The sequence below is a fragment of the Plasmodium inui genome, assembly GCF_000524495.1.
Source record: "Plasmodium inui San Antonio 1 unplaced genomic scaffold supercont1.2, whole genome shotgun sequence".
Lineage (NCBI taxonomy): Eukaryota > Apicomplexa > Aconoidasida > Haemosporida > Plasmodiidae > Plasmodium > Plasmodium inui.
The window spans coordinates 222,350-240,118 of NW_008481836.1; the positions used below are offsets into that span (position 1 = coordinate 222,350).

At 40.4% G+C, this 17,769-nt stretch overlaps 6 protein-coding genes across 6 annotated transcripts; 3 read left to right on the plus strand and 3 right to left on the minus strand.

Moving 5' to 3' along the window:
• Positions 1 to 588: 588 nt before the first annotated feature.
• C922_00487 (hypothetical protein) lies at positions 589 to 2,163 on the minus strand (the record flags this gene model as incomplete). Its single annotated transcript, XM_008816103.1, has 1 exon — positions 589 to 2,163. One exon carries the CDS (start codon positions 2,161 to 2,163, stop codon positions 589 to 591), a length of 1,575 nt encoding a protein of 524 aa, XP_008814325.1.
• Positions 2,164 to 3,245: 1,082 nt separating this feature from the next.
• On the plus strand, positions 3,246 to 4,601 carry C922_00488 (ATP synthase F1, gamma subunit; the record flags this gene model as incomplete). The annotated part of the gene is made up of 3 exons (XM_008816104.1): positions 3,246 to 4,040; positions 4,242 to 4,331; positions 4,548 to 4,601. The coding sequence occupies 3 exons, from the start codon at positions 3,246 to 3,248 to the stop codon at positions 4,599 to 4,601; spliced, it is 939 nt and encodes a 312-aa protein (XP_008814326.1).
• Positions 4,602 to 6,518: 1,917 nt separating this feature from the next.
• C922_00489 (hypothetical protein) lies at positions 6,519 to 7,895 on the plus strand (the record flags this gene model as incomplete). The annotated part of the gene is made up of 1 exon (XM_008816105.1): positions 6,519 to 7,895. One exon carries the CDS (start codon positions 6,519 to 6,521, stop codon positions 7,893 to 7,895), a length of 1,377 nt encoding a protein of 458 aa, XP_008814327.1.
• Positions 7,896 to 9,224: 1,329 nt separating this feature from the next.
• On the minus strand, positions 9,225 to 10,712 carry C922_00490 (26S protease regulatory subunit 7; the record flags this gene model as incomplete). Its single annotated transcript, XM_008816106.1, has 2 exons — positions 9,225 to 10,418; positions 10,644 to 10,712. 2 exons carry the CDS (start codon positions 10,710 to 10,712, stop codon positions 9,225 to 9,227), a joined length of 1,263 nt encoding a protein of 420 aa, XP_008814328.1.
• A 3,519-nt stretch (positions 10,713 to 14,231) lies between these two features.
• C922_00491 (hypothetical protein) lies at positions 14,232 to 15,905 on the plus strand (the record flags this gene model as incomplete). Its single annotated transcript, XM_008816107.1, has 1 exon — positions 14,232 to 15,905. The coding sequence occupies one exon, from the start codon at positions 14,232 to 14,234 to the stop codon at positions 15,903 to 15,905; it is 1,674 nt and encodes a 557-aa protein (XP_008814329.1).
• A 1,039-nt stretch (positions 15,906 to 16,944) lies between these two features.
• C922_00492 (cytochrome c) lies at positions 16,945 to 17,409 on the minus strand (the record flags this gene model as incomplete). The annotated part of the gene is made up of 1 exon (XM_008816108.1): positions 16,945 to 17,409. One exon carries the CDS (start codon positions 17,407 to 17,409, stop codon positions 16,945 to 16,947), a length of 465 nt encoding a protein of 154 aa, XP_008814330.1.
• Positions 17,410 to 17,769: the final 360 nt, after the last annotated feature.

Here is a 17,769-nt window from a genome sequence, read left to right on the forward strand (position 1 = left end):
AGTGGCATAGCACGTCTTTCCCCGCTGTGCGTGCTCTTCACCACACCCATAGGAGCCAAGACATAAGTCATTTCATCCTGACATTCTTTAAAATAAATGCTTAACATCTACGCTTCTTACGCAATGTACACTGATTTCTTTCCTCAATTATGCTGCACACTCTGCATGCATGGTAGAAATAAATTAGGAAAATAAAAGAAAAAAAAAACTAACAAAGTGGGGATAGCCAATGGGATAAAAGACACCTAATCGGAATAGATGCAAGCGGAGTAATCTTCCTCCGTTCCTCTCTGCAACGGTACGAATGGGCCCTATCGCAAATTTGTCCACATTTGACAAAATCTTCATTCATCATGGTGAAGGAGTGAAGTTGCGACTCCAACCAGATCGGCGTCTCTCCAGGTGGATCCATCTGAGCAGACTTACAATGATGACACCATCACGTTTGGATAGATAAATTTATTCTTCTCTTCTTATTCTATGTTATGTTACTGTACAATTTGCATCGACTGGAGTTTCAATACCACAGAGTGGCTTTTTATTGGACTTAACGGATGCCACCGCATACCCACTCTTCCCGTCTCTTGCCTACTGTATCACGTTGAGCGTGCCGTCGAGCGCCCAGGTGGCCATGAGATCCTGGTTAGTGTGATGGAGCACCCCGAGGGCGTCTTGCTCGAGGACTTTGAGTTGCGTCTCCAGCTTGGCAGTGCTATAATTAAAGCAATAAAGGTACTGGTTCTCCGCCAAGCAGTAGACATATTTAGAATTGGGGGAGAGGCAAGCAGAGACAAAGTGCATAGGGTTTTCCTCCACCGTGTCTGCTAAATAAGTATAAGTCTTAATAATCTGTCCTTTAAAATTCATAAGGTAGCAATAGGGAGATTTAGAGCATACCAGGATAAGTTCGTCCAGCGTCTTTGCCAACAAAGTGATGCTATGCACAGAGGGGAAAATTATATTATCCTTTATATTGTAATATACATAAAATGAAGTAATACACTCACAAGTTTTCTGATTATATATAAATATTTTCCCTTCTTCTGTACCACATATTACTTTGGAATTATCTAAAGAGTACACAGATGAGTGCACAACAGTAGAGTGTTTTCTAAACTCTTTTAAACACTTCAACGATTTTAATCCAAAAATTTTAACGGAAAGGTCATAGGAAGATGTTAAGATTTGTGTCTGATCATTATTAAAATGAACAGATGTCACTGCGTTCGTGTGTGCATTAATAGATCTTAGACAAGAACCTGTTTTTATTTTCCATATTTTGATTACCCCCTTAGAATCTGCACTAAGTAAAATTTCATCATCCTTACTAATGCATAGAGTAACAATGGGATTGTCATGCATCATGATGTTATTATCACGCTGGTAAGTTAAATCGCTGTTTAACTGCCCAGTTAGCCAACTCCATACTTCTATGAACCCATCAGACGAACCCGTAATTAAGTAATCGCGGGTGTAGGAACATATACAACATTCTACATTCGATTCTTTCCCAAAAGTTATACTTTTTAGAATCCTCTCTGGATACACATCTATACCTTTGAATTCGTTTTTTTCTAAATTTCTAAAGATATCAAAATTGTTATTTTCTTTATTTTTTTTTATAAGGTTGTGATGATTCTGCCACTTTAATGCCATACCTAGTAGGGCTAACAATCTAGACGGGGCACATGAAGTTATCTCATTGTTAATCATCATGCATATATTATTCCTTCTTTCTTCTTTTGTTGTCCCATCGTAGAGAACATTTTTATTAAGATGCTTACTGTTCATGCTGAGGAGATCTTCCAACTTGTGATATTTTTCTCCATACATCTTTTTCATTTTTTTAAATATAATGCATTCGCTGATTATCTTTTCGGCTAGCTCATTTTCTTTATATTCTATAAGTTCGCATATTAGCTGTTCATACAGATTTATAAGTGTCTCGTCAGATAGCTGGATTGTCGTTATGTTGTAGAGCACATTTTTCCAATCCCCTTTGTGTATGTCTCTTATCAGCATCTCCACGTTGCTTACTGCGTTTAGTTTTACATTGCTTTCTTCCTGTAAAACGTAAAAAGATCTCATTAAGTTGTTTTCCTTCAAGTACTGCAGGATCAGTCGTATGACATCGGGGGCTGCCACGTTCAGGTTGTTCGCCATCTTGCGCCTAAACTGCGGGTTCTCCGCGGCGCCCCCCTTTTTCTATCCCGTCCGCGTCTTTGCCGTACTTCCACTTGGGCGACAGTGCGTTGGCTTTGCCCCTCTCTACGTGGGGGAAAATTGAAAGAAAGGTAGGCTGTAACAAAAAATGGTAACCTCTCAAAGTGGCAACTTAGCCAACTGACAATCTGCAGGAAATGACCGAGTTTTTCTCTCTTTTGGCGACGTGATCAGAGTAGGCGCTTCGAATCTTTTTTTCTTTTCCCCTTCGCGATGTGAGGCGTGCTGTTCGGAAGTACCTTCCTTGGGTCACTTTGCCCTTTGGCCTTCTTTTTTTTTTTTTTTTTTGCCCTAAAAAGTGTACATAAATAGTGGTTATTAATACGTGCAAATATGCCTTCCCGCTGGGGTACGCGTTATTTTTTTCCCTTTTTTTTCTTTTTTTTCTTTATACATTTTCCCCCACCGGCGCGATACTGCACCAGGGGAATAATAACACTAAGGAGGAATTCCTTCAATCGCACAAGTCAGTGGGGGGACGCTAAAAATGTTCAAACTTTGTTTTATCTCTCTCCCCTGTGAGAAATATTACGCAGGCAAAACCTTACCGATGAGGGAAAAAAAAAGAGGAAAAAAAAATTAACCGTGGTGAATCAAGCAGTGACCGGCTTTATACATGCACTTCCATACAAGTTAAGCACACAACGTCGTACTGTCAACAATCCGAATGCATGTACGCCATCAGAGCAACTCCCTTTCAACCAGGTCGCCTCCTTTCCACCTAGGCTTGTTTCCAAGAAGGATCTCCGAGCAACACACACCTGTGTAACCCCTCAATGCAGGAGAGGTAAAAAAGAAGAAGAAAAATATGCATTTTATGAAACAGGCACAACGCGACTTCTAGCGCTTAGCAAGGTTAAAAGACAGAAGGGCTCAGCTTGAATGAGTGAGGGATGCATCGAAGGTTTGCGGCGTCAGGAGGATTAGCATCATCCCGAAGATTAGCGTCGTCCCCAAGATTAGCAGCATCACGAACACTAGCAACCACCGCGCCACCTTCACCCCTGTGTAAGACCATCAAAATGGCATGGAACAACAAACTGCTAATTCGCGTAGAAATGTGCGCACTAAAAAACCTGGGCATAATGGCGAAGAGAAACTTCGCAAGCGACAACCTTAGGTCCTTGTCGCTCCGAATGAAGTCAATCAAGTCCATCCAGAAAATCACGAAAGCAATGAAAATGGTTGCGGCGTCCAAATTTAAAGGGGACCAAAGAAGATTAGAAAATTGCAAACACTTCTCCACCCCACTAACAGATATATTTAACAGATTAGACAAGCAAGAAATGCACAAAAAAAATGAAGACCTTGCAATCATCGCCATCTCATCAGATAAAGGACTATGCGGTAGTGTCAATTCTTCCGTCTCTAGAGTTTGCAAAAAATTATTAGAAAATCAACAAGTAGACAACGAACTTGTTAATACCATTGCCCCCAGTAAAATATACTTCTATGGTATAGGAGAAAAAATCAGATCAGCTTTAAATAGACTGCATGGAGATAAATTTGAAGCCATCTACAATGAGTACAATAAAATTCCGATAAATTTCCTGACATGTGCATATATTGCCGAACGCATAATAAAAAAGAAGCACAGTAACTTGCTGATTGTTTACAATAATTTCAAGTCAGCCATATCTTTTGATACGAAAATATTAAGTGTTTTTTCGGAGAAGCAGCTTAAAAAACTGAACAAAAAGGAGTTAGCCACTTTCGAGTTTGAGCCCGAACTTGATCATATTTTTAAGGACATTTATGAATTTTACTTTACCTCCCTCATTTATAACTGCATCATAGAGAATTTGGCCGCCGAGCAGGTAATCAAATACGTACAAGGGGTGGGAAGAGAGCGCAAACCGCCTATATATAGGCAGCTCGTAGGAGGGCACTCTCATCCAATCAATTGGAGTGGCCCCTCCCCCCCTACCAGGTATCTCTCTTAGTACACATAGATACGTACATATATACCCTCCACATTTAATTCGATGCATTATGCTCCCCCCTGCCACTTTATGTAGTCCGCCCGAATGACAGCTATGGACAACGCCTCTTCAAGTGCCACCGAGATACTAGATGCCCTTTCGCTGAAGTATAACAGGGCGAGACAGGTAAAAGGAGAAAGCAGAACAGACATATCGAGAAAAGAATAAACGATAAGTTGAACGAATTGGTGGCTCACCAATCCACGATCGGACACTTTGGATAAGTAGATTTGTCCACCACCTTGGTCGTCACTTCAGCCATCACTTCTACCGCCATTTATGCCATCCAATTCGTGTGATCCTCGATACACACCCGTTGGCACACCTTTCTCCCATTCGCAGTCGAAAATTACGCTGGAGCTTATCGAAATTATATCTGGTGCGAACGCCTTGTAGCGCGCTCGTAATGAGGACAGCCTATCTGTTCATACGTGAAGTGCGGTCGGACATTCTCTCTCGGAATGAACCATTTGTCGATGTGCGGACTTATGACCTCACTGTTACGCGAATGTAATACCACGTAAACATAGCCCCGTCTGGAGAGGATATATTTTTTTTTTTTTTTCCCCACGCGTCAACTCAAGGACACATACGTGACAGAAAAGGACACACGAAAATGGAAACAAAAAAACACATACATAAAGGTGTCTTTTGTTTTGAGATTTTTTATTTTTTTTCTTGTTGAATAACTTCGGCTAACTGTGGACACTTAGAAGCCAAGTGGTTTTACATATAAATGTGCACACACGCTGTACACTTTTTGCGTAAATAATTTTATTGGGCTTCCGCCACGGGGGACGCCCCTTTGTGTATTTACAACGGCAATTCTGCGAAGCTGCCCCAGCAAAACTAGTTATCCGTGGTGAAGTATAAAAAAAAGGCAAAGAGGACGGGATAAGAAAAATCTGATTTAATGGTAACATGCCTATAAAGGCACTGCGAATTTGATTCTTCAATTTGGGCGTAAACTTATGCTGTACTTCCAACGCCACAATCTAACAAACACCCCAAGGTGTTGTGTGCGGGCAGGTAAACATACCACACAACCAGCTCATTGCATGGTGTATTGCTTTACAACTTCTCTTCATGTTGCATTCGAGAGAAAACACTCGTTTGCTTCTTTGCAGATCTCTTTCTCGTATTTCCATCACAAGGGTAATTTTTTCTTTTTTTCTGTGCAAAAATGGGGAAAAGAAATCAATCAAAATGAAAAAAACAAAAAAGAAAAAAAAAAAAGCGAATTAGAATAAACAGGTGATACGTAAAAGGTTTTTCCCTCAAACGGATGAGGTACGCTTTCACTTGAGTGTATTACCAATAATTGCTGCGCATAGTTTCTTAACATGTACGCAGAAAAACAGGCGGCCGCTTCACGTGGCAGTACAGCGGAAGGAGAAAATCCACAGTTCACACATCGCGCATTTCGGTGTACAAAAATCAGTGGAAGGTGAATAATCCAGGCGTTTTTTTTCTTTTCTTTTTTTTTTTTGTCACCTTCCATTTCCGCTCAGCAGTTAGGAGATTATCACCTGAGGTGACGTATGCCCACAAATATATGTACCATAAGCGGCATGTATACTCCCCTCCATTCTATGTGAGCGCATCTTCCTGTACAGTGGGGGCATTCATAAGAACAGAGGGTCGTTTCGGCCACCCATTTGGGCGATAGCCTTTTTGAAGCAGTTTTCCCCCATTGTTACGCCCTCACTTTTTTGCTTTTCCACTTTTGGGTCACCTCCCATCAGGTGAACGAGCTCCTGGTGGTCACCCCTTCTTCGTCATACATAACAGAGAGCGCGATTTGGAAGAAGCAAAAATTTAGGTGATTTTCCAACTCTGCAAATTATTTAATTGCAGCTGCCATGCGAGTTCGTCCTCACTGTGTAGCCTAGCGGTATTTTTCCCCTCGCTCGGCCGCGTATGTTTTTTTTTCCCCGTGCTGGGAAGTAATGAAGTAGTAGGAATCTTGTTTACACGGCAGTCACAGGGGAGCTCAGCGTGAAATTCCGTCCTTCTCTTCCCCAAGAAGCACGTAACCCAGAAGGCCATTATTTTCGCCCGTCGAAGATCCTCTCCCCCTCCAAATACCGTATGGCACAACTTCTCAGAAGCACTAGGGCGGTGTTTAGAGAAGATTTGGAAGGAAAAAAACAGAAACAAAGAACAAGTAAAGAAGAAGGGTAGAAACGTAGGAGGACCCTCCATCCCATAAAGGGAATAAGTCGCCTTGAGTTGGAGACGGGGACCCCCGCCTGTAGCTGCGTTCTCTGACCCCCTCGCCGATTTGTTCGTGGTATCGCCACACCTAGAAAGATGGCGTGCATAAGCGCCATTTTCATCATCGACATGAAGGGGAAGGTGATCATCAACAGGAACTATCGAGGCGAAGTGAACCTGAATCTAACGGACGTATTTTACAATTGCGTAATCGATCAGGAAGACAATCTGATAAAACCCATATTCCACGTGAACGGGCTGACCTATTGCTGGGTGGCATATAACAATATATACATCCTGGCGGTAACGAGAAAAAACAGTAATGCCACGTTGATCATCACATTTCTGTACAAACTAATCCATGTCCTGAAGGACTATTTTAAAGTGCTGGAGGAAGAAAGCATAAAGGATAACTTCGTAATTACCTATGAATTATTAGACGAAATGATTGACAATGGATTTCCCCAGCTAAGTGAAGTGAAAATATTGAGAGAGTATATAAAAAATAAAGCTCACCAGTTAACAGTGAAAAATATAAAAATTCCATCAGCCATTACGAATTCGGTATCTTGGAGGAATGAAGGCATAAAATACAAAAAGAACGAAATATTTCTGGACGTCATTGAAAGTTTAAACATCATAATCTCGTCCAATGGTACCGTCTTGAGGAGTGAAATTCTTGGGTGCCTAAAAATGAAGTCATACTTATCAGGTATGCCCGAATTGAAGCTAGGATTAAATGATAAACTTCTGTTTAATAAAAATGTGAGCAATTTTAACAGCACAAGTAGTGGCGGTACCGGCAATGCGGGAAGTGGAGTTACCAATTCCAACGCGTCTAACCTCGCCAATGTAAATACCCAGACGAATAGAACCAAGTTAGTAGAATTGGAGGACATGAAATTTCATCAGTGTGTTCGTCTTTCCAAATTTGAAAATGACCGGACCATTTCTTTTATCCCTCCAGATGGCATATTCAATTTGATGACTTATCGTTTAAGTACACATGTGAAACCGCTCTTCTGGCTAGACATTAACATTTCCAAAAAGTCTCTCACCAAAATAGAGTATGTAGTGAAAGCTAAATCGCAGTTCAAAAATAAAAGCATTGCAAATAATGTAGAGTTTCATTTACCCGTCCCGGCTGACGTCGATTCTCCACATTTTCAAACCTACATAGGAAGTGTAAAATATTATCCAGATAAAGATATACTCATATGGAAAATAAAACAATTCCAGGGACAGAAGGAATACATTATGAATGCCCAGTTTGGCTTACCTTCCATCGTGTCAAATGAAAATAAGGACGTATATTACAAGAGGCCCGTAAATGTGAAATTCGAAATCCCCTACTTCACCGTTTCGGGCATCACCGTACGGTACCTGAAAATTATTGAGAAAAGCGGCTACCAGGCTTTGCCCTGGGTCAGGTACATCACGCAGAACGGTGATTACCAGGTTAGAATTTCCTGACGTGCCTTTGGGAGAAAATTCGGAACATCAGCGGTGAAATCTGTGGGAAAGTTTATGCTTCCATTTTGCGCTTCCCTTTTGAGCTTCTCCTATTTTGCTTACCCTTTTTTGCCCAATTGGAAGTCAGGGTGGGTGACCCGTTCGTAATTAGAGCAGGTGCGTATAGTTTGCGCCGTGCCGGACTTCCCGCGCTGCATTATCAGTTGTGACTGTTATCCCTTTGCATGGCGCAGAAATGTCTGGGCTAAAAGGGAAGCGGCGGGGGGAAAATCCCATGGAAAGGACGGCTCCTCCCCCCAACATTCACACGACTGCGCAACGTCATGTGTAACTCCGCATTGCATTTCCGCGCAATGTCTTTTTTGTAATTTCCTCATGTCCACATACCATGTGTGTATGTGAGCACATCCGTAAAAATTTCACCAGATGGAGGAGGCACATTCGGCTCAATAAGAGGAAGATATTTTTTTTTTTTTTTTTTTTTTGCACACATTACACCCCTTTAATTCTCCCCCCCGCAACATAGAATTAAATTTTTCCAGTGATAAAATCTGCCTGTTGTTTCGTTTATTGCTACCCATTCGAACTCGTTAATGTATATATGTTTTCTCCTAGTCACGCATATGAAAACGTGACAGCAGCAACTGGCCTTCTTTTCTCCCCTCCTCAGAGTTAAGACGTCCTCATTCGTTGAAAAAAAAAAAAAAAATGAATGTTTGCCAGAAGTGGCAATTTTTTTCTGCTATCCAGTTTCATTTTATCTTCTTTGTGGGAATATTTTGCAAAATTGTCTCTCGTCTTCCCTTTCGAGGGGCTTCCAGACAGAGTAGACACCCTGGAGGGGTACAGGAGAATCCATCAAAGAGCGCCCCCTTCTGGGGATCACTTGATCAGCGTCACCGCGTCTGTGACGTTGGAGTTCCTCACGAACAGCACTGAATAGCTCAAAACTATATTATGCACTATAAAAAATCAGAGTCTTTAAAATTTTCACGCTTCATGCAATGCGTACAGGTAAAAAGGAGTGTAGTGTGCGAAAAAAAAAACATGTGTACATGTTCATGGAGTGGATGGGGAGAGAATTTTCGCTTCATACGACTGGCATGTACGCCCATATGCCGCTAGGAAAAAAAACAACAGTGGTATGCACCCTCCCCCCATGCAGGGCTTCTACTCCAACGTGTATGTCGAAATATTGGCGCCTTAAATGGCAATTTTTTCGCTGCCTAACGTTTACAACTCGCCTCTTGCACCGCCCGTGTGCACCTCCACATGGCATCGATCTGGGCAACCTCGAGGCCAAAGTAGCGAGCAGCGCTCGTGAGTCCCCTAATTGTACACCATATATTTTCCCGTGGCCGAAAATTGCTTGCAACCATGTATAACTTTGTTTATTGCGAGCAAAAGGTCCTTCTCGGTGATGGTTTTTCTTCTGGCTCTGATGGCAAACATACCTGCCTCCGTGCAGACACTTCTAATATCAGAGCCAGTGCTGTTGGGGCATAGTCTAGCCAGCAGCTCAAATCGAACATCTCTGCTCATATTCATAGTATTCGCGTGAATCTTAAAAATATGGGTTCTACCTTCAAGGTCAGGTAAACTGAATTCTATCTTTCTATCGATTCTACCAGGTCGAACTAATGCACTATCTAACGTGTCGGGCCTATTCGTAGCCATTAGTACTTTGATATTACCTCTGTTATCGAATCCATCTAGCTGATTTACAATTTCTAACATGGTTCTTTGTACTTCATGATCCCCATGTGCACTTTCATCTCCTCTAGAACCTCCTATTGCATCTACTTCATCAATAAATAGGATACATGCTTTTTTCGACTTAGCCATTTGAAATAATTCTCTCACCATTCTAGCACCTTCACCAACATATTTCTGCACAAGTTCGGAACCAATAACACATATGAAACAAGCATCTGTTCGATTGGCGATAGCTCTAGCAGTTAGGGTCTTCCCCGTACCTGGGGGACCATACAGTAGAACCCCTTTAGGGGGATCTATTCCTAATGTTACAAATCTTTCTGGTTGTAGCAAAGGCATTTCTACCACTTCTCTTAACTTTTCTAACTGTTCTTTACACCCCCCAATATCGTTGTAGGTAATATCTGGCTTCTCTTCCACTGTCATCATAGTGACTGTAGGATCTATCTTTGGAGGTAGCAGAATTTGAATTTTGTATTTGGTTCTATCTACCCCTACTCTCATCCCTTCTTCTATATCACTTGGTGCAACCTTATCTCCTAACCCTACCACGAATTTCGCTATCTGTTTAACGTTAATAATGTACTTTGTTTGGTCTGTGTCTGCATTGATAATTTTTGTACATCTAGCTACTTGGAGTGGTTGTTCTTCATTCATCATCTGTTTATCTAACTGTAGGTCCCATTGGTTCGGTAGACATAATCCTGTGTCACTTTCTCTCACTCCGCAGAGCTTGTTAATGCTAGTTACTAACCCGCTTATGTCGGATTCAACCTTCTTGATGCTTTTTGAATACGGTCCAGATCCCTGCAGTGGATATCATGCATATGGTTAGAGGGTTGGATAGATGGAAGGAGGTTCACATGATGCACCTTACCACTGAATCCTGCGGACTCGCGGTTGCAAAAAGGTGTGCGCGCAGTGTACGTGGGTGGCACACTGGAGAGTGAAGTCACAGAATTCACGTATGCATGCACAAATAGCAAAACCAAGGGTGCAATTCTTTCCTTTTTGCGCTTTGCTTTTTCTTACGTAAGATTTCAAGATGTTTATATCTTCGTCATCCAGGGGTTTGGACTGTTTGGGTGCGTCCTCATCCATTGTCGATTCAGCAAGGACATACAAAGAGCGCCAAAGGTAGGAATTCTACTGAAAAAGCAAACCGTGACAATTTCTTGAAGCAGTTTGGGATGTTTCTTTTTTTTTTTTTTTCTTTCTTGGCAAAGCTGTACATAAGTTTCTTTTATTTTTTTTAAGTTATCCCTCTCTATCTGACGGTTTGGATACGTTCGATGGGACTGTTCCGGTTAGAGCCGAACTGGAATGTACATTTTTATCTTATTCTCTTTGGCAATTCCCTCGAAAATCATGCGTACACGTCGCACAAGTGACATGACCGGGTTGGCCCTGCCTCGTGTGGCACGGTGTGTAAGCGAGGCAGTTAAGCGGTTGATCGAAAGCTTCAACCCAAGGCCAATCGTACTTTGACTTCACGCATACGTACGGGTACACTTGCCAACGGGATGATTAAATTCAAAAAAGGGGATTCCCTTTGTACAAGAAAAGTCTGCTTAATTTGTGTAAACTTGTACAATTTGATAAAGAGAGGAAAAAAGTGAAATCGATTAAAAAATTTTACTTTTATACCGCGTTTTGTGCCTCTTTCGCTACCGCTCTACTTTTTTTTTTTTTTTGTTCCATTTTGGATTTATCACCTCTTGCATTGTTTTTAAAATTCAGGGGGACAAAAAGTAAAACATTCATTTGGGGTTTAGTATTAGGGGGAGGAAAAGAAAAATTTCATTGTAAGCACCAGGTGGTAAGTAACAAGTGGGTTGAACTGTAAATTATAAATCAGGAAGTACAAATTACGGACTACAAAATACGGACTGCAAATTACGAAGTCGTCATTACGAGTTTACACCGAATTGGTTCATTTCGAATTTTTCCTTTTGATTTTTTTGTGATGAGAATAATCGAACGTATGGCAGGAGAGAAAACAACTGCCACGACAGAAGCTGGGGTGTACACAAATAAGTGTCCTGCATTGTTTGGAAAAAGCCACCTACTCAGTGGAGGGAGGTATACCAACGTATACTGCCCTTCTTTCCATCGTGGACGAATGTGTACAGGGAGAAAACAACCCCACCCAGTAAAATCCCATTCGGTCACTCCACAGCTTATTCGCAAAGAATTTTTTGCATGTCATGGAAGACGACCGTCGGAGTGAAACTACACCCATGTGGTGAAAACGAGAAAAACTAAACAGGTTAGTTCTGGTCGTGGCTTCCTCCCTCCGCATTTAGTGACCCAACAAAAGCATCACTAACTAGTATTTGTAACCGGCTTGCTCTTCGCAACCTGCGCGCATGGCCATTTGGAAAAAAAGAAAAAAAAAGTTCGCAACGGTGGATGCCTATGAAAATAGACACAGAAATCAGTATAAGCTACTCCCTGGCAAGTAGACAACTTCTGGCTGATGGCCCCCCACATGCGAAGCAATTCATTTGTTGCATTCGAAAAACATAAAAGAACGGTTGAGGGACTTTCATGTATATTTCCCTTTTGTTACCCGTTTAGCTCCGTTTTAATTTTACGACGTGCGCCTACCCCAGCGCTTTCCCGGGAAAGTATCCTTTAAATGTGCTCCTCATCCTCGCACAAAATAGCAATTTCCATTTCGTTCCCCTAAATCACATATCCATTTTCAAAACATCTAAGAAAAAGGAAATAAATGTACTGTATAAGATATTGTTACCTGAAGAAGAAATTTCATTATGTAGAAGACGGAAAAAAAAATGAAAAACCATGCGGTAAAAGCTCCACCTTTAGGTACCTCAGCCCATTGGAGGTTTATTTTATGCCGCTCTTCTTTCGTTCTTTATTTTCGCCCACAAAAGTAGCAACCATACGGTTTGAAGCATTCCTTCTGATCAAAACAGCACAGCAAAAAAGGAAAAAAAAAAAAAACGCACATGGCACATCACACATCCCTAACGGGGAAACTCCTATTTACTTGCATAGCGATGCAACACCTGGACAAAAGCCCCTAGTTTGATAAACAAGTACGCAGTGAATAAACTGAGCGTCAATGTGTTCATATATATTTAAAGTTTATACATAATGCGGTGCGTGCAGGGGAGCCTAAATATGTGTTCCAAAAAAGTTCATTTGGAAGGTTTGCAAACGGTGTAAGTACTGACGCCGAGGCTGCAATTTTCCAACTTCGAAATGTCTGGAATTAATAATCTTATTATATGCAGGGGTGGGATGGGGCAATTCAGCCAAGCACCGTAAAAAGTGGTTTCCCTTTACTCTGCATTGTATATGTCTAGCCTTTTCACTAAACTTTAGAAAAAGGGAATTTTTTTTTTTTTTTTTTTATTTATTCTATAACACTGGGCAATGAAATTCTTTTTTAGCGCATGAAACGGACGTGTACTTCGCAATTTTTTTCTTTTCACTTTTTTGATTAAAATGTAAAGTTAGTTGCTACACGGAGGTATGCATTCTAGGCCAAAAGACGTATTTCATTTTAACTTGTGCATCTTTTCAAGCTTTGTAATTTTTTCCTTTTTTTTGTTCGCCTCGTTGCGTAAACATATGTAAGAGGGGCTGGCTGTTACCTTCGTCACCTGTTTGTACATTTAGCGAATGTTAGGCACGACATCTCAGCAGTTTCTCCGTTGGTTCGTTTTTTTGCTTATCCACCGTTTATTTACTACTCCTTTTTTTATCCCTTTGTCGCAATTTGTTTACTTTATTTACCTTTTTTTACTTCATTTTTTTATTTTATTCCTTTCTTTTTTCCGTGTGTTTGGCGTCATTCATCGCATAAATATGTCATCCCCCAATCCGCATGTCGTATTGAAATGTATATAAAAAAAAACCATCATATCATAACAAGTATCTCCCGGCGCCTAAATTTTACCTTTGCGAACATGGGACGAAAATAAGCAAATAAGAACAGAACGCACAGTATATAGTAACATTGCAAGTATTATATTTTACCTATACAATTACTAGTGAAGCGTGTACTTTGTGTGGATAGGTAAAAAATTTGTATATATTATATTATTTATATATATTATGTAGATATATATTTTTCCGCATATGGCATTATTTTTTAAAAGAATTCATCGCGTTTTTTTTTTTTTTTTTCCCATTTTTGAGCGAAATAAACGAGAAAAAATTCCATTCGACGATTTTACTTGTTAGCGCCTTTTTTCCATTTGGTTAAACAAGTTTGACCATAAAAAAATTAAATTTGCAAAAAATAGCATATATATGAGGGAACATAGCACATACATGCGTATACGTACCTGTGTGAACATAAAATAAATATCCACATATACATACGAACATTTACGTAGGTATAATTATATACGTACGTGTAGTACCCCTTGCATGCCTTCGAAAATGACATATTTTTAACTCCAAGCCGTCTCCCCTCATCATCCCCATTGCGTACTTCCATTTCGACGAAATCGAGAACGTGAACTTTGACAAATCTGAGCAACATCATTACAGTTGAGTTAAGCAATTAAAACCCATATGAAGCGAGTAAACAGGGGAGGAAGCGAAAAAAAAAAAAGAAAGGAAAAAGAACAAAAATTTAAGATGATGGTTAACCATCACAACCATGATGTAGAGGGCAGCGTAGAAAATGCCGAAAAAAAAAAAAAAGAGGAATCCTGTCAAATAAGTGAATCCACTTTATGTCATCCCAGCACTGGTAATGGAACGTCAGGTCTTTTAGAAAGCATTCATAATGGCGAAAATTTGCATCACCGGAGGGAAGATTTAGTAGGTAAGAAGGGCAATTTGCTTGGTGGGCGAACAAGCCAGCATGTGAATCACATCAACAGTGAGCATTCTAAGGAAGAATCGGAGAAAAGCGAAAGGGGGAACGCCCAAAAAGGTCACACCAAAAAGGACACCAAAAGGGAAACCAAAAGGGACACCAAAATCGACATCAAAATCGACACCAACGGGGACACTGAAAATGGCGACCAAAGAGAGGTAGCCTCGAATGAACTGAGCAAACAGAAATTCTGCGAGGGGCCGGTTGACCACACCCAGGGGAGTGGAACCCCGCAGCATAGCGAGCAGATAAATAATGATCATACAATAAAAATGGACGACGTGGAAGGGGCACAGGATGAACTCCAAATTGAGGCCGCTCACGTACCACCAAGCGACGCGGCGGATGCTCTACCAATCGAGGAGTACTATTTGCAGAAGGATAGTGAAGATGAATCTTTAAGAGGCACGCTCTATGGATCGATAATTGACTCCTTAAACAGTTCCCAAATCGGCTCTCATAACGATTCCCAAAGCAACCCTGTAAACAATCCCCCCCAGGACAACCATGACGAAACCGTTGAAGCGGTCGTGGCCAAAGAAGAAATGATCAACATTACCAGGCTTTACCACACGGGCATAAACAAAATAGAGGCAGCCATCGCCCTATACAGATACTATAAAAACAACTTCAATCAGCGGTTCAGGGAGCAAATGAACAAATACAACCCACTTATCTACTTCTACAGTAACAACAACTTTGAAGATCACATCAGTGTGGATTATATCAACTACAAAGACAAAATGAATGCAATGAAGACAGAGAGACTATCGAGACTGGTGCTGTACATAGAGGACATAAACCAAATAAAGCAAGCTCTAAAGGTTAAGCAGCTTAATGAACTCAAATTAGAGGATGATGAAAAGAAGGAATATTTTTACGATGCCAATGAAGACATAGAAGACTTCTTCATTTTTGATAACACCGTTTCGTATCTTAATAATGACGTTGAAAGCATATTTTCCGAAGCTGAAAATTCTTCATTTTTTAAGGATGATGCAAGCATAGATAATTTCTTAGAAGAGCAGAAAAATAAAACCAATGACGAATTTAATATGCCAAATTTATTTAATCGCTTTTCTTTAAAAAACCATGATATGTTCGATATTAATAAAAATTTGTGTGCAATATATGCTCGCACTCCTATGATAATTAAAAAGTTTGCCGAAAAAATCAACTCCTACAGCAGCACAGAAAAAACACATGCCGATTTGGATGGCACAAAGCAAGACGGAGTAAACTTTCCACGTGAACATAAAAATAAGGAAAATTATAATTACTATCCTGCTGCTCGTTCTCGTGAAAATAATCAAAATTTGGATGCCTACATTCAGTTTCATTGCGATAAATGGCAAGAAAATATGTACGATATAGTTGAAGTAAATAGCCTCGAATTTGATTTTAATCGTTTAAGATGCAACATAATGTAACTATGTTTTCCCCTTTAGGATAATGCAAAATGTGCGTTTAAGGAGATATGCAAAGGTGTATTTCCTTTTTTTTTTTTTTCTTTCTTCGCGGGCTGCGGTTCATAAAGGTTTTCTATGGAGGGCAGCTGAGTTGAATTATAAAACTCCTTCAATGCTACAACACAGCGTTGTTGTAACTTTCCGCTTATCCCTTATCCGAAGAATAAGGATTTATTTCATCTTTTTTTCCTTTGTTATTACACCCAGAAAATTTTTGCATCTTTTAAATATGCAGAATTCTCCGTTTTCAATTTCCTACGTCAATTTTCGTTTTTTTTTTTTTTTTTTTTAATTTTTAGCTATTTGGCTGCCTGGCCCTGTTGCCATCCATTTGTCCATATGCCCCCGAGAACTTTACACATTTAATTCCGCTTAAATTTTGCTAAAGCGAAAATAATTACCATGGTTAAAAGTAGCGCGGTTAACCGCAGTGTCGCTCAAGAGGTGAGATCTACAGAGGGAAACATATTCCTTCGCGCATTGGTGCTGTCCGTTCATTTCGCTGCTCACTCGCAAGTGCGGATATGCACTGTAGGAACCCCTCTCGGCATCCCCAGAGGAATTAGTCATGATTACAGGAATAAAATTGTGGCATTAGAAAATAACTTGCATCGCGTGTGCACAATAGCCATCCTTATTCGCATCAAAAAAAGGGAACTGTTCAAATTCAAGCCTATTGCCGAGACCAAACATTTGGTAAAAACGATAGCGCTTCATTCAAAATGGGTTGGTTAACAACTGGGCAAGACGCGCGCCATGCGCACAAGCTTCTGCATTTACTGTTGCAGTTGCACGTAAATTTGCACACATATTTAAAAGATGGCGACGATTAAAAGCAAACTAAAACGAAAAAAAGAAAATTAAATCCAGCGGAGGTGGCGAAGGGGAAACGCCTCGTAACCCATTCGAACCATTTGACCTACCTGGTCATAAATATGCACACCACATATTGCACTTTTTTCTTTTTTTTTTTTGGCGAACAGATCGACAAGGTAAAATGTTATTTTTTTTTTTTGGAAAATTTCTCCACAATTTCTCTCCCATGTGGATCATCATAGGTAAGGGTCTTCAAATAGTGAACGATGTCAACTCTATCTTGAAAATTTGAAATTCCTTTAAAGTTCATACCAATGTTTGCTTCTACAAAATCTTTGGGGTTCCTCATGTACTTCATTAAATTTAAGTCGTTCCATATAATGCCTGACGCGTACATATCAGGTGATACTTGAAAAGGCGAATTGCCTTTGCTCATTCCAGCAGTTCTGTTATAAACATTAAATAAAGAGGGACCCCAACTTGTGAACCCTGAATTGGATTGTGTGTTGTCTGGGGCTATGGAGTGACATTGCTTACAGTGCTTCTTGAATAGCTTCTCCCCTTTTACTTTGTCTCCCTTGGGTAGTACAAAATCGTTTGGTAGCTCATCATCTATCGGGTTGTTCTTTTTATTCCTGGCTAAATTCATCTTTCGGTTTATACGCGGTGTTTGTTCGGTATGTTCGTGGGGTAGTTGAGGCGTTAATTGGGGGGTTAATTGGGATGCTTCTTTAGGGCTGCTGAGGGGGCTGTTTCGCAGGTTCGCTGGACAGTTGGCTCGTTTTTTTTTTCTGTGCTAGCTGTATCAGCCCCTGTTAGGTTCAACTTATTCTGGCAGACGAAATTTCATGCCTGAATTTATTTTTTACTTTTGTTGCATCACAACATGTTCCTATCTTTTCTTTTCTTACTTGACCATCTCGTCAGGTTTTGTTCTTTTTGTACTCCCTGCCTGTTCGTGTATTTTCTTTTCCTGCTTCACTTACTGCTGATTTTTTTTTTTTTTTTT